Raw genomic sequence first — 15370 nt, 5'->3', positions numbered from 1 at the left:
GTCTCTGTTCTGATGACTACAAGATGAAAGCCTTGGCAGTATGTCTCTTTTTTCAGCAATAAACATATGTGTGCTGATGCAGACTTTAAACTTCATTAACTTCATTGAAGCCTACTCGTGACAATAAGCGATTTTCATTTCATTTTTCAAAAAAATGAGTTGCATTTGAAAAGGAGAATTTTCAACGCAGCACAGGTCCATGCCAGTACTTTTGCCCCACACCAGCCTCCTCATACCTTATTTCGTTTAACTCTATCATCATATCCTTATACTTCTTTCTCTCGCATGTTCTTATCCAGCTTCTCTTTAAATGCCTCAATCACTCCTTGTGATAGCAATTTCCACATTCTAACCACTGTCTGGGTAAAAGTTTCTCCTGCATTCCCTGGCGGATGTATTGGCAACAGTCTTACACTAATGGCCTTTTACTAAAGCCTGGAAACCTGATTACAGGTTGAGGTTATCCTTTGCCATTGAAAGCCTGCCCATCACTGACCTCTTCTGACAGTGCTTATTTCTCTTCCGGTTAGCTGCAGAGGGCTGAGCCCAGATCACCTGGGCTATTCCCACACTGATGGGATTCGCGGCTGAAAGTGCCATTTGGTTGGTTAAAAGATGCTGCGGCAATATGGAACTGTAATGGCTGCCAGGGACATGGACTTTCCTGTGGGGAAAGAAGGAAACAGATTGGTCAAGCATAGGCACAAGGAATCACACATACTGGCTTGACAAACCTAGAGATTGAACGCACACAACGCATTGGGACAATAGTTCTTCGTATCTAAGAATGTGAATGGCTTCAAACCTATATTTCAACAGGGGAGACAGTAACGTTAGCCATGCCAATGCTCAAGAGCTCATCGAGTTATATTGGCAACATTAAAGGACAATGACTAGAATATGAATGAATGGATAATATTCTATTTCTAGTCCTTTTGATCTAAATTAGAAGAATACAGCACAAAATGAGAGAAAGAAAAAGGGTAACAGAGCCATACGCAGGAAGTGTTATTGAGAGAAAGAGTGACAGAGAGAAAGTAGGAAGAGAGAATGAGATAGAAAGCAAGAAAGATTAAGGGAGAAGTAGAAGGGAAAGTTTAAGTAGGGAGAAAGGAATCTCACAACAGTGTATAAAATGCTTACTTACGGATATTGTTCATGGTAAATGCTAGGTGACATTAATTTTAGCAGATTGCTTTTATGAAAGATAATAAAACTGCAATGAACAGACAAGTTAAATCAACAGGAAGCGAACGGCTGCAATATTTGTTTACCCCAAGCTGACCTCAAAAGTCCATCCAGGGGATGATACATAAACCAGTCTGGGGTGTGCTACCTTTATCATTGTTAAGTATTCTGGGGCAAATAGTGCCCCTCGAGTTACTCTAATCCCATCAATTACACCAAAACCCAACTTTACACAGTGACCTCAAACAGTAAAGTGCAACATGATGCAACATACTCATGCACTGCTGCTAAACACTGTTCAGATTCCACATGCTGCTGAGAGATGGGGTTGATTGGTCCTCTGCTGTTTGCGATTGCTGAACTGTGGAGATAATGCCTGGTATCCTGTAACCCCCACCATAGCACAGGGTACAGCAGAATGTGAACTCACTGACACGTTTTAGCTATTTGACAGTTGACCATGAATTGGGATTCTCTGTCCCGGTAAGGCAATCAGCTCCAAAACACTGACTTTTGGGTCCTTTGGGTGGGATTCACTCATTTGTATTGCCTGGAATTTAGAAGTATAGGGTTAATCTAATTGAGGTGTTCAGGAATTAAATTGGATGTATGGAGTGAAATGATTCCTACTGGTTGCATTCCAGAGCAAGTGGGCATAAACTTAAAATTAGAGCTAGGTCATTCAGACAAAAGAAGGAAACACTTCTTTACATAAAGGGCAGTGGAAATCTGGAACTCTCCCCCGATTTTGGGTCCTTTGGGTGGGATTCACTCATTTGTATTGCCTGGAATTTAGAAGTATAGGGTTAATCTAATTGAGGTGTTCAGGAATTAAATTGGATGTATGGAGTGAAATGATTCCTACTGGTTGCATTCCAGAGCAAGTGGGCATAAACTTAAAATTAGAGCTAGGTCATTCAGACAAAAGAAGGAAACACTTCTTTACATAAAGGGCAGTGGAAATCTGGAACTCTCCCCCGAAAAAGCTGCTGAGTTTGGCGTCTCAATCGAAAATATCAACTGATAGAATTATAGATCCCTGCAGTGCAGGGGCCATTCGGCCCATTGAGTCTGCACCAACCCTCCGAAAGAACAGGTTACATAGGCCCAATCCCCCACCTAACCGTTGGACACGAAGGGAAAATTTAGCATGGCCAATCTACCTAATCTGCACATCTTTGGACTGTGGAAGGAAGCCGGAGCACCCGGAGGAAACTCTCACAGACACGGAGAGAACGTGCAAACTCCACACAGTCACCCAAGGCCAGAATTGAACCCGGTTCCCTGGTGCTGTGAGATAATGCTGGCAACTGTGCCGCCCTTGATGTTGACAATTTTTGTTGGGAAAGGGTATGAAGGGTTACAGAACTAAACTGGGTAAATGGAGTTAAGATAATTCGCAACCCTGGTTAAATGGTGGAATAGGCTCAAAAGGCTCAATAGTTTACTCCTGCTCCTATATTCCTGTATTTTCAGCATAGTGAGAATGCAGGACAAACCGCTTTGCTACCCCAAACTCCTTCTCACTAGTTTCTTGTACTTGGCATCTTACATACCCCCAGTCGCCCAGTCTCTGTGGACCTGCCACAGTATCGGATGGCAGTGATGTAGTGGAGGACGCTATAGCTGTTACTTGCTGCCAGGTCGGGACCAGTAACTGCTGGTTTCGACTCGTCCATGCCTATAACAATAAAAACACAGCTTTTCATACATTCAAAACTACAGCAGCTGCAAATGGCATAATAATACATCTTCAACATAGCAAAATGACCAAGGCATTTCACAAGAGCATTATCATTTAAACTTTGACACCAACATGTAAAGGTATATTAAGGCAGGTGACTAAAATGTTTGGTTAAGGAGGTAGATTTTAAGGAGCATCTTTAAGTGGGAAAGATTTTTAAAAAAATCTTTCAGGAGATGCTGGCCAGGCCAACATTTATTACCAGTCCCTAATCGCTCCCGAGAAGGTTGTGGTGAGCTGCCTTCTTGAACCGCCGCAGTCCACGTAAAGGCACAACCAGAGTGTTATTTAGAAGGCGCACAGCGACAGTGAAGGGGCAACGATATAGTTCCACATCGGGATGATTTGTGGCTTGTAGGAGAAATTTAAGATGGCGCTGCTTCTATGCATTTGTTACCTTTTTCCTTCGAGGTGGTAGAGGGTTTGGAAGTTGCAGTCGAAGGAGCCGTAGTGAGTTGCTGAGGTGTATCTTGTAGATGGTACATACTGCTACCACTGTGCAGAGGTGTTGGAGGGAGTGGATGTTGAAGGATGTGGATGTCAACCAAACGGGCTGTTTTGTTCAGGATTGTGCCGATCGTTTTGAGTATTGTTGGAGCTGCACTCATTCAAGCAACTGGGGAGTATTCCATCACATTCCTGACTTGTGCCTTGTAATTGACTTTGGAGAATCAGAGAGTGAGTTGTCCACTGCAGAATTCCCAGCCTCTGACCTCCTTTTGTAGCCATAGTATTCATATAGCTGGTCCAGTTCAGTTTCTAGTCAATGGTAACCCCCAAGATGTCGACACGTGGGGATTCAGCAATGGTAATCACAATGAATGTCAAGGGGGGATGGTTGGATTCTCTCTTTTGGAGATGGCCATTGTCTGCAACTTGTATGGCGCAAATGTTACTTGCCACATATCATCCCAAGCCTCAATGTTGCCCAATCTTGTTGCATATGGGTACAGACTGCTTCAGTATCTGCGTCGCCGCAAAAGTAAAGAACGTTGTGCAATCATCAGTAAACATCCTCACATCTGACTTGATGATGGATGGAAAGTAATTGATAAAGCAGCTGAAGATGTTGGGCCTTGGCCACTACCTTGAGGAAATCTTGCAGTGATGCCCTTGGACTGAGATGATTGTCCTCCAACAACCACAACAAGCTTCCTTTCTGCCGGATATGGCTTCAACCAATAGAGTTTTTTCCTCAATTACAATCGACTCCAGTTGTGTTAGGGCTCCTTGATGCCACACTCGATCAAATGGTGCTTTGATGTCAAGGGCAATCACTCTCGCCTCTGAGTTCAGCTCTTTTCTTCTTTTCTCCTTGTTTGGATAAAGGCTGTAATGTCAGGAGCTGAATGACCCTGGTGGAACCCAAACTGAGCATCACTGAGGTTACTGTTGAGTAAGTTCATTGTCGATACTTTCCATCACTTTGCTGATGATCAATAGCAGACTGATGGGCAGTAAAAGGCTGGGCTTGATTTGTCCTGCCTTTTGCATGTCAGGGCAATTTTCCACAATCTGGGTAGGTGCCTGTATTGTAGCTGTACTGGGACTGCTTAGCTAGGGGACGGCAAGTTCTGGAGCACAGTCCTTTGCCCGAATATTGTCAGGGCCCATAGCCGTTGCAGTGTCCAGTGTCTTCAGCAGTTTCTTGATATTACGTGGAGTGAATTGAATTGGCTGAAGACTAGGATCGGTGACGATGGGGACATTGGGAGAAAGCCAAGATGGATTATCCACTCAGCACCTTTGACTGAAGATTGTTGCAAATACTTCAGCCTTGTCTTCTGCACGGATGTGCTGGCCTCCCCCATCATTGTGGCTGGTGATATCTTTGCACCCTCCTGCTATGGTTAGCTGTTTAATTGTACACCGCAATTCACGACTGGATATACCAGGTCTGCAGAGCTCAGGTCTGATCCATTGGTTGAGGGAGCTCTTAGGTCTGTCTGTCACATGTTGTTTTCACTTTTGGAACACAAGTAGTCCTGTGTTATAGCTTCACCAGGTTGCCACCTGATTTTTAGGTATGTCTGGTGCTGCTCCTGGCCTGCCCACTTGCACTCTTCATTGAACTACTGCTGATCCCCTTGCTTGGTGGTAGAATGGGAGATATGCCAGGCCTTGAGGTTACAGATTGTGGTTGTATACAGTGCTGCTGCTGCTCATGTACCCAGTTTTGAATTGCACACTGTTTATGTTATTGGGCCAGTGATCCAGAAGTCTGGGCTAATGATCCAAAGACATGATTTCACATCCTATCACGGCAATTAATCAAAAACTAGTTTTGGTAATGGTGACCATGCAATGACTGGATTATCACAACATTCCTAAATCTGACCTTCCTTACACATCCTGGCCTTTATGTGACTCCAGACCCACATAAATGTGGTTAATTCTTGAACTGTCCTCTGAAACAGCCTAGTTGCCCACTTATAAATGAAGTAGTTCACTGCCACATTTCAAAGATAATTAGGAATGGGCCTGGTCAGCGATGCCCACATCCTATGAATGATATTTTAAACATTGTAGAGGAGAATAGAGATTTTGGGAGGGAAAGTATAGCTGCCAGTGATGACGATAAAGGATGTGCAAGATCCCAGAATTGAAAGTACAGAGACCTCAGAAGGTTGTACAACGTGGCAGATTACAGAGATAGGGAGGGCTGAGGCCATGAAGGAGCTTTCAAACAAAGATGAGAATTTTAAAACCACTTGCAAGACAAGAGCTTTAATGGTACTTGTTTTAAAAAAAATTCCATTCTCAAGATGTGGAAGTTATTAACAAGGCCAGCAATTATTGTCTATCTTCTGGTTGCTAAGTTTGAGTTGTGAGACTGGAGTTACCTTGGGTATGACCTGAACAGAAAGCACAAACCTGCGTCAAAACCCCAGGCCTCAGCTGAAGCGGCTGCATGGTCGGTGCCTGTGTAACGAGAGGCACTGCGTTGTCCATTCGAACAGAGAATCCTGTGGGTTTACCTGGGTTAGTTGGGATGCCTGTAGATAGAAGAACAGAGGAGTAGGAAGGACTCTTCTAAAGACACAACAGCCCCACAGTTCACAGCCTGACATTTCACTTGAAGCTAAATGACTGTCTCTTGACGACCTCGACAGATCCCAGACTTGCATATACTAACATGGTAGAATCTTAAAGGACAATGCTTAAAGGACCAACAAGATAGGGTGCACCACTCTCTTCCACGTCAGTTTATATAGCTTACTTCACTTCTAAACAGTTAGAATTGATTAATCATACAGCATAGAAGGAGGCCATACAGCTCTTTGAAAGAGCTATCTACTCGGTCCCACTCCCGTGCTCTTTCCACACAACTCTGCAAAACTTTCCTTTTCAAGTATTGATTCAATTCCCTTTTGAAAGCTACTATTGAATCTGCTTCCACTGTTCTTTCAGCCAGAGCATTCTAACCCATAACAACTCACTGTATAAAAACAATTTAATGACACCGTTGGTTCTTTTGCCAATTACCTCAAATCTGTGCCCTCTGGTTACTGGCCCTTCTGCTACTGGAAACAGTTTCCTTCGTGCTGCTCCATCAAAACATTTATGATTTTGAATACTTTTATCAAATCTCTTGTTAACCTTCTCTGCTATAAGAACAATCTCAGCTTCTCCAGTTTCTCTACATAACTGAAGTTCCTCATCTCTGCTACCATTCCAATGAGTCTCCTTAACATACACCTTGACACCCTTCCTAAATGGAGGTGCCCAGAACTGGACACAATAATCCAGCTGAGACCTAACCAGTGATTTATAAAGGTTTACCATACTTTCCTGCTTTTGTACTGTAGCCACCGAAGTTGGCCACTTCCCGACTCAAAATGGCGATTTACAAAGCACGCAGGGAAAATTGGACACTTTAAGAAAGACAAGCAGGTTGCAGAATCTCCCTGTGTATTCTGTCTGCGATCCCCGGGAACAATGGATACAGCGATTAGCTACATTCGGGACATTCTATAGCAGGTCAGACTTTCCGGCGCCAACGGGAGTCTGAAACAAAGGAGACAAACATGCTAGGAAGAACCGCCCCGTGATCGAGGGACAGCCTCAGTATGGGGGGGATTCATACCAATCGATTGGTATGAGACCCAATTGATTGACAGTAAGCTCGGGGTCCGCCCAAAAGGGCGCAAAGCCCCTGGGACCTATAAAAGTCAGGTCCCAAGTTCAGTTCACTCTCTTAGCCGGCCCTCCCAGCAGAAAACCTCAGCAGCTCTCGACGAACTTGACTGTAAGGAGAGGCCTGGCCAATTGCTGCACCACCAAGTAAGTGTCATACAACGCACGCTACGAGATAGACACTCCTGACCCCTTAGTCCATACCAGCTGGAAGCCTGCAGATCCAGTACAGAGCAAGAGACCATTGTTCCCTGATCCGGCGGGTTCCCTTATCCAGATAAGTATTGGCCTATTAGTGGTAGGAATAGTTTAGTCTTTTAGTATAATATGCATGAGTAGCGAATAACTGTATATTAATAAACGTGTCTTGTTTTGAACCTTACTAATTGGTGTATTGAGTCATTGATCTGAACTTGAACCTCGTGGTGGTACCATAAGGATACCTGGCGACTCTAGAGCTATGTAATAAAACAGAGCCAATTGAGTGTAAAGTGCACTCACCAGAACAAGCAACAGTACTCTATTCCTCTGTTTATAAAGTCTAGGATTCCTATGTGCTCTGTACAGCCTTCTCAGCTTGTCCTGCCACCTTCAAAGATTTTTTATGCGAAACCAAAGATCTGACTGTTCCTGCACCTTATTTAGAACTGTATGATTTGATTTATATTGCCTCACTTCATTATTTATTTTGAAATAACTTATCTTTCTGCCTTAAACCATCTGCTTGAGTTGAAGAGCTTTGTGAGTAGGAATTGCCCATATCCCTCCAATTGCTCTAGACTCCAATCTGACATCTTGTGCATTCCTGATTTTCATACTGTTCCACATGCTGGCAACCACGCTTTCGACCTCTAGACCACTCCTGCTTTAATGCATTCATGGCATGTGGGCATTGCTGAAAAGTCCAGAAAGCATTGACCATTTCCAACTGCATTTGAAAGGTGGTTGTGGCAATAGTGATATCCTTTCCCCAGGTAACAGGCTGCACAAGAAGATTGCAAGGACTTAGTAAGGTGCCGAGGAGATTGCAGGCCAAAGGCTTGCTTATCTTTCCAGGAAGTTATCCATCGTCTGTCATCCATCCGGTGTGTCAAGCTACTGATTCAATAATGCAATTAGAAAAGTTTACATTCATGTGTCATTTGCACTCGTATAGCAGTCCCACCTGCTTATCATTCCCACGCATGCGTTTTCTCCCCATTTGCCTAGCCTTCCAACACATGCCTAGCCTTGCAACACATAAGCCTATCCTTCCTACTTACCTAGCCTTCCGACTCGCCTAGCCTTCCGACTCGCCTAGCCTTCCGACTCGCCTAGCCTTCCGACTCGCCTAGCCTTCCGACTCGCCTAGCCTTCCGACTCGCCTAGCCTTCCGACTCGCCTAGCCTTCCGACTCGCCTAGCCTTCCGACTCGCCTAGCCTTCCGACTCGCCTAGCCTTCCGACTCGCCTAGCCTTCCGACTCGCCTAGCCTTCCGACTCGCCTAGCCTTCCGACTCGCCTAGCCTTCCGACTCGCCTAGCCTTCCGACTCGCCTAGCCTTCCGACTCGCCTAGCCTTCCGACTCGCCTAGCCTTCCGACTCGCCTAGCCTTCCGACTCGCCTAGCCTTCCGACTCGCCTAGCCTTCCGACTCGCCTAGCCTTCCGACTCGCCTAGCCTTCCGACTCGCCTAGCCTTCCGACTCGCCTAGCCTTCCGACTCGCCTAGCCTTCCGACTCGCCTAGCCTTCCGACTCGCCTAGCCTTCCGACTCGCCTAGCCTTCCGACTCGCCTAGCCTTCCGACTCGCCTAGCCTTCCGACTCGCCTAGCCTTCCGACTCGCCTAGCCTTCCGACTCGCCTAGCCTTCCGACTCGCCTAGCCTTCCGACTCGCCTAGCCTTCCGACTCGCCTAGCCTTCCGACTCGCCTAGCCTTCCGACTCGCCTAGCCTTCCGACTCGCCTAGCCTTCCGACTCGCCTAGCCTTCCGACTCGCCTAGCCTTCCGACTCGCCTAGCCTTCCGACTCGCCTAGTCTTCCGACTCGCCTAGCCTTCCGACTCGCCTAGCCTTACGACTCGCCTAGCCTTACGACTCGCCTAGCCTTCCGACTCGCCTAGCCTTCCGACTCGCCTAGCCTTACGACTCGCCTAGCCTTACGACTCGCCTAGCCTTACGACTCGCCTAGCCTTACGACTCGCCTAGCCTTACGACTCGCCTAGCCTTACGACTCGCCTAGCCTTACGACTCGCCTAGCCTTACGACTCGCCTAGCCTTACGACTCGCCTAGCCTTCCGACTCGCCTAGCCTTCCGACTCGCCTAGCCTTCCGACTCGCCTAGCCTTCCGACTCGCCTAGCCTTCCGACTCGCCTACGCTTCCGACTCGCCTACGCTTCCGACTCGCCTACGCTTCCGACTCGCCTACGCTTCCGGCTCGCCTACGCTTCCGGCTCGCCAATGCTTCCGACTCGCCTATCCTTCCTACTCGCCTATCCTTCCTACTCGCCTATCCTTCCTACTCGCCTATCCTTCCTACTCGTCTATCCTTCCTACTCGTCTATCCTTCCTACTCGCCTATCCTTCCTACTCATTGCATTCTGAAGCCACCATCAGTGTGCACAGAATTAGAAGGCAGAGGGAGGCCAATCAGCCCATCATGTCTGCTGTTTCTTTCAAATAAACTTTTTCACACTCTCCTTGCACTTCCTCCAATAGCCCTGCACGTTTAAAGTTTATATCCAATTCACATCTGAAAGTTAATATTTAATCTACGTCCACCATGTATGACATGATTACTGTTTCTTTCTGAATAACTTTAAATTCAGAATACTTATGAGTGCTGATCTGGCATGTAGTCCCTGTTTCACCCTCATACCTTGAAGTGTGGGTGGGCAGAGGATGAGGGTCTGCTGGAAAGACTCGTTGCACCCAAACTGAGTAGACCCTGGCTGCAGTGGTATCCCATGGTGCATCAGGGAAGGTCCAGTCGGTGGTATGTGCTAAATGAATATTATACAGCATCAGTGTCACAGTCTCAAACTCAGCCCAAAAGCACATAGTACAAATGTTTTAATAAAGCTACAATGTGTTGTGGATGGAGGTTCAAAAGTTTCATACACAAGAGGCAACAACAGCAGAGATGTTCCCAATGGCAACTCAACACAAGTGTACCCTTGAACCTTGCAGCACATATTAAACTTCTGTGGTGGGCTGTCCACTCATTTGAATAATGGCTGAATGACTCACACCAGCCTCATACAGCCAAACAGGTTCTTCTAACATGTCAACAATGGTGTATTTGTTTATGCTTGCCCATTGCTTCGCTACCCTTAATATACTGTTACCTCTCCACTGCCCAACACCACTCCTTACTGGTAAAAAACAAACTTATTTCTCTGTCACTGTTTGAACCGGGGATTAAAATACGGAAGCTTAATTGGTTAATTCATCACCAAGCAGTCCAACTGGATGGGAACAAAGACCTGTCCAAGTGGAACCGTGAAAGGTTCCGTCACTGCTCAGTGAAGGCACAGGGTTTGTAGAAACTTCCATCCACCACAAGGTAGTGCTGTTGAGTAATGAGCTGAACCCTAAGAATTCTCACATTCATTTTGTTTTAAAAGTCTCTTAAGTGATAGCTATCCCTTCTGCCACTCAGGATACTAAATCTGTCTTTATTTTCAATTGTTCAGGCTTCACTGTATCTGAGATAAGTGTTTTATGGCCAATTTTAGGACTAAGCAACAACAAATTGCACCAATATAGCATCTTTAAAGCAGTATAACGTTCAAAGGTGTTTAACACAAGAGTGTTATCAAAGATTAGACACTGAACCAAGTAAGGAGATATTGGGATAGCTGACCACAAACAAGCTTGGTTTTAAGGCATGTCTTAAAGGATGAAAAACAGTGAGGGAGAGGTTTAGGGAAGGAATTCCAGAGCGTTGGGTCATGCAATTGTAGGCATGGCGGTCAATGGCAGAGTGCGTAAAATCAAGGATGACTGCAGTGTTGAAGGAGATCATAGAGTCAGGGAGTAAACCAATTATTTACTGGATCTTCCTGGGCTGTTGGTCTGAGTGAATCCAGAATATTTATAAGTTGTTGCCCCTGCTAGAATGGAAAAGTGTGAAGCAGCAGGGATTCAATTCGGGGTTCACGGAGCTGTGGGCCTCATCCAGTTATATTAAGCACTGTGAGGGTTTAAACAGGCCTCCTGTTTCTGTTAAGATGAACGATTGCCCTCTGTTCAACCCCAAGGACACGCTGGGGAGAGAGAGTTAGTTGGTGCCTGCCTTAATTACAACAAAAGAACACACCTGTTGAACTGGTGCAGCTCAGAGGGGATAGGTGGTAAAACAAAGTTGTGAGCATGTGAGAGAAAAAACTAGGGCCATGCCAAGCCATGACTCCGGTCATTGCTGCAGGAGGCCATTTGGCCCAAAGCTCAACTGTAAGCTCTGAATCTTGCTCTGCTCAAATGGTTTGTCAAATTTACCTTGAAACATTTCTCTGCCTCAACCATTCAACTGCACCATTATAAAAAGATATGTCTGCAGAAACTTTTCCCTACTCTCTCGTAGCAGTAATTTTAGCCCCACCCCCTTCCACCGCCAACTCATCTACCACTCTTCCCCCGTCTACTTCCACCGCCAACTCATCACCGCCCCCCCCCAACCAAACAACTCCTTATCTGGGATAAGACAGACTTTCTCCTTACCTGGCTGTGTACAGAGCCCATTTTATTGAAAGCCATGCTCAGATTTGTGGCATTGTTTGAGGCAACGGGTCTCATAAATGGCATCTTATTGCGGTTTATTACATCGTACAGATTCGGCCTCCATCTGCAAACATCCATTATGTGGAAACAAGACTGGACGCTGTGGGGAAAATGTAAACAAACCAAGTGTTATTTGGATGAATCACAAACATCTGGACCCCCATTTAATCTTTTATACTGTAATTCGAATCACTGGGATGCTTGCCACACAGAAGACCATTGTGTCTGTTTCAGCCCTTTGCTGGAGTTTGCATTGACATGCCCTCTCCTCATAGGCCTTTGGCATCCTCTACCTCAAGTGTGAGCCTTTCTTCCACCCAGATTGAACACCTCAGCTGAAATAGTGCAGCCAGAATCCTTTCTCTGTCAGCAACAGACCACCAGCTCAGTGAGATTCTTCACCTACTCCCCCTGCTAAAAGGTATGCAGATTCTCTAAGTTGGCACTTTTGGGAAGGGGGCGCTCAAGCAGGTGACATGCTGGGTTTGTAAAATCTGCGAGTCCTGCACACAAAGGTTGAGGTAGGAAATAGAAAGGATTAGAGGAATGGGATTGGGAAGAGGGGAGAGAGATAGGGAGGTGACATTGCAAGGCAATCAACGAGGTGAAGCTCAATCACAACAGTGATTTATTTAACTAAGAAGAACTAAATACACAGGACAGCACAACTACTACTACAGATAGGAAGGGGTGGGGGGGGGGGGGGGGGGGGGGGGGGGGGGGGGGAGGGAGTGGAATTGAGAGAGGAGTGGTAGAGGAAGGGAGAAGGATAGTGAGTAAGAGGAAGCATAGTGAGGGGAGGAGTGAAATAGGCAAAGAGCTTTGACAGTCACCCAGACTCGAAACATTAGCTCTCTTCTCTCTCCACAGATGCTGTCAGACCTGCTGTGATTGTCCAGTATTTTCGGTTTTTGTTTCAGATTCCAGCATCTGCTTTTATTTTACGACACCTCACCAAACCCCAACAGCCAGATCCACACTGAAACATCTATAGGCTAACATTCACACATTCTGCTCCCATAGACTCAGGGCTTGTCACGTGGCCTGTCAAATATCACCTCTTTAAAGGGGCCACACTAAAACAGATGGGGAGGAGTGGGAATGGATGGAATAAGTAGGAAGGGGAGGAGTGGAATGAAGAGGGGAGGGGAGGAGTGGAATGGAGAGGGGAGGGGAAGGAGTGGAATGGGGAGGGGAGGAGTGGAATGGGGAGGGGAGGAGTGGAATGGGGAGGGGAGGAGTGGAATGGGGAGGGGAGGAGTGGAATGGGGAGGGGAGGAGTGGAATGGGGAGGGGAGGAGTGGAATGGGGAGGGGAGGAGTGGAATGGGGAGGGAGGGAGTGGAATGGGGAGGGAGGGAGTGGAATGGGGAGGGAGGGAGTGGAATGGGGAGGGAGGGAGTGGAATGGGGAGGGAGGGAGTGGAATGGGGAGGGAGGGAGTGGAATGGGGAGGGAGGGAGTGGAATGGGGAGGGAGGGAGTGGAATGGGGAGGGAGGGAGTGGAATGGGGAGGGAGGGAGTGGAATGGGGAGGGAGGGAGTGGAATGGGGAGGGAGGGAGTGGAATGGGGAGGGAGGGAGTGGAATGGGGAGGGAGGGAGTGGAATGGGGAGGGAAGGAGTGGAATGGGGAGGGAAGGAGTGGAATGGGGAGGGGAGGAGTGGAATGGGGAGGGGAGGAAGTGGAATGGGGAGGGGAGGAGAGGAATGGGGAGGGGAGGAATGGGGAGGGGAGGAGGGGAATGGGGAGGGGAGGAATGGGGAGGGGAGGAGTGGAATGGGGAGGGAGGGAGTGGAATGGGGAGGGGGGGAGTGGAATGGGGAGGGGAGGAGTGGAATGGGGAGGGAAGGAGTGGGATGGGGAGGGAAGGAGTGGGATGGGGAGGGAAGGAGTGGAATGGGGAGGGGAGGAGTGGAATGGGGAGGGAAGGAGTGGAATGGGGAGGGAAGGAGTGGAATGGGGAGGGAAGGAGTGGAATGGGGAGGGGAGGAAGTGGAATGGGGAGGGGAGGAAGTGGAATGGGGAGGGAAGGAGTGGAATGGGGAGGGAAGGAGTGGAATGGGGAGGAGTGGAATGGGATGGGGAGGAGGAGTGGAATGGGGAAGGGAGGAGTGGAATGGGGAAGGGAGGAGTGGAATGGGGAGGGGAGGAGTGGAATGGGAGGGGAGGAGTGGAATGGGGAGGAAAGGAGTGGAATGGGGAGGAAAGGAGTGGAATGGGGAGGAGAGGAGTGAGATAGGTAGGGAATGAGAGGGAAAGCGCAGAACTATCAAAAGAGGCCATTCAGCCTATTGTGTCTGCGCAACCAAAAAAAGAGAAAAAAATAAACTAGCCTCTAATTTTTATCCTGCTTTTCAGCACCTGATCCCTAGCCTTGCAGGTTACAGCACTTCAGATGCAGATCCAGGTACTTTTTAAATGAGTTGAGGGGGAGGGGGGGGGGGGGGGCGGTTTGCAATTGCAGAGGTCTAATGTCTCTCCTACAAGTCTCTTGGTCCTCAAGCTTTACAAGCAGATGGATATTCTTAAGACTTACTATGATCTCTTTTGGCCGGTTCATGACACCAGCCATGGTCAGCAGCACGGTTCAAAGAAATGTTGGCAGAGTCCATGTATAATGTGTTTAACACCCAGGAAAAAGCAGCCCATTTACCAGATTAAACATTCACTCCCTCCACCTGTGACTCACAGTGGTAGCAGTATATACCATTTACAAGATGCACTGCAGCAACTTGCCACGGTTCTTTCGACCGCACCATCAAAACCTGTCACCGTTACCATCTAGGACAAGTGCAGCAGACACATAGGAACACCACCATCTACAAGGTACCCTACAAGTTACACAAAACCCTGATTTGTGGAAATACATATTTGTTCCTTCACAGTTGTTGGGTCAAAGTCTTCAAACTTCCTCCCCTAGCTACACCACATGTACTGCAGCAGTTCAAGGTGTCAGCTCAACACCATCTTCTCAAGGACAATAACAAATCGGTCATAACTAGTGATGCCCCATTCTCAGAAAAACTAATGAAAACTCACACTGGCATAGATGTATGAGCCAAATAACATGGCTGCATAAAAGTCATAGTTCTTCAAAAGCATTTCCTCAAGTATGTGGACATGCTGACAACAGTAAGGTGCTTTTTTAATGTAAATCATTAGCCTAACATCTGAATGCAGCTCTGTTACAAATTATTCCAGGACTAAATGGTTAAGATGTTCCTGAAGGGCACATTTTACCCATATTAAGGGGAGGATATGCATAGTGTGTGACTTGGGTTCAATTAACTCCTATTTACAGCGAGGACGTACTGGTTGCTGTGCGGAAAGTCCAGTAAGTGCTGCATGGTTACAAAGGGGTGGTTCATTGTCTCCACTGGTGTGATCCTCTTCTCTGCATCAATCAGCAACATCTTCTTCAACAGACTGACAAATTCCATGCGATCTGCTTTCTCTGCCTGTAGGTCATTTCCCTCCAAATCCATCACCATGTTCACCTGAGACAAGAGCACACTGCAATTTAGCAACAGGGTAGGACAGGA

The 15370-nt window shown here is 47.1% G+C and overlaps 1 protein-coding gene across 5 annotated transcripts in view; it reads right to left on the bottom strand.

Annotated features, from left to right (window-relative positions):
- The window catches only part of hipk3a (homeodomain interacting protein kinase 3a), a 278159-nt gene that overhangs the window by 26106 nt on the left and 236683 nt on the right, over positions 1 to 15370 (bottom strand). For all 5 annotated transcript variants that reach the window (XM_038807891.1, XM_038807892.1, XM_038807894.1 and 2 more), the window contains 6 exons: positions 15141 to 15325; positions 11769 to 11928; positions 9925 to 10048; positions 5807 to 5928; positions 2745 to 2869; positions 497 to 664 (listed from right to left, as the gene is read on the bottom strand). In XM_038807891.1, the coding sequence (XP_038663819.1) occupies positions 497 to 664; positions 2745 to 2869; positions 5807 to 5928; positions 9925 to 10048; positions 11769 to 11928; positions 15141 to 15325 (884 nt within the window). The remainder of the gene's footprint in view (positions 1 to 496; positions 665 to 2744; positions 2870 to 5806; positions 5929 to 9924; positions 10049 to 11768; positions 11929 to 15140; positions 15326 to 15370) is intronic.

The sequence above is a fragment of the Scyliorhinus canicula genome, chromosome 9 (genome assembly GCF_902713615.1).
Source record: "Scyliorhinus canicula chromosome 9, sScyCan1.1, whole genome shotgun sequence".
NCBI lineage: Eukaryota > Metazoa > Chordata > Chondrichthyes > Carcharhiniformes > Scyliorhinidae > Scyliorhinus > Scyliorhinus canicula.
The sequence above is the reverse complement of the archived record's forward strand: the minus strand, read 5'-3'. Positions and strand labels throughout refer to the sequence as shown.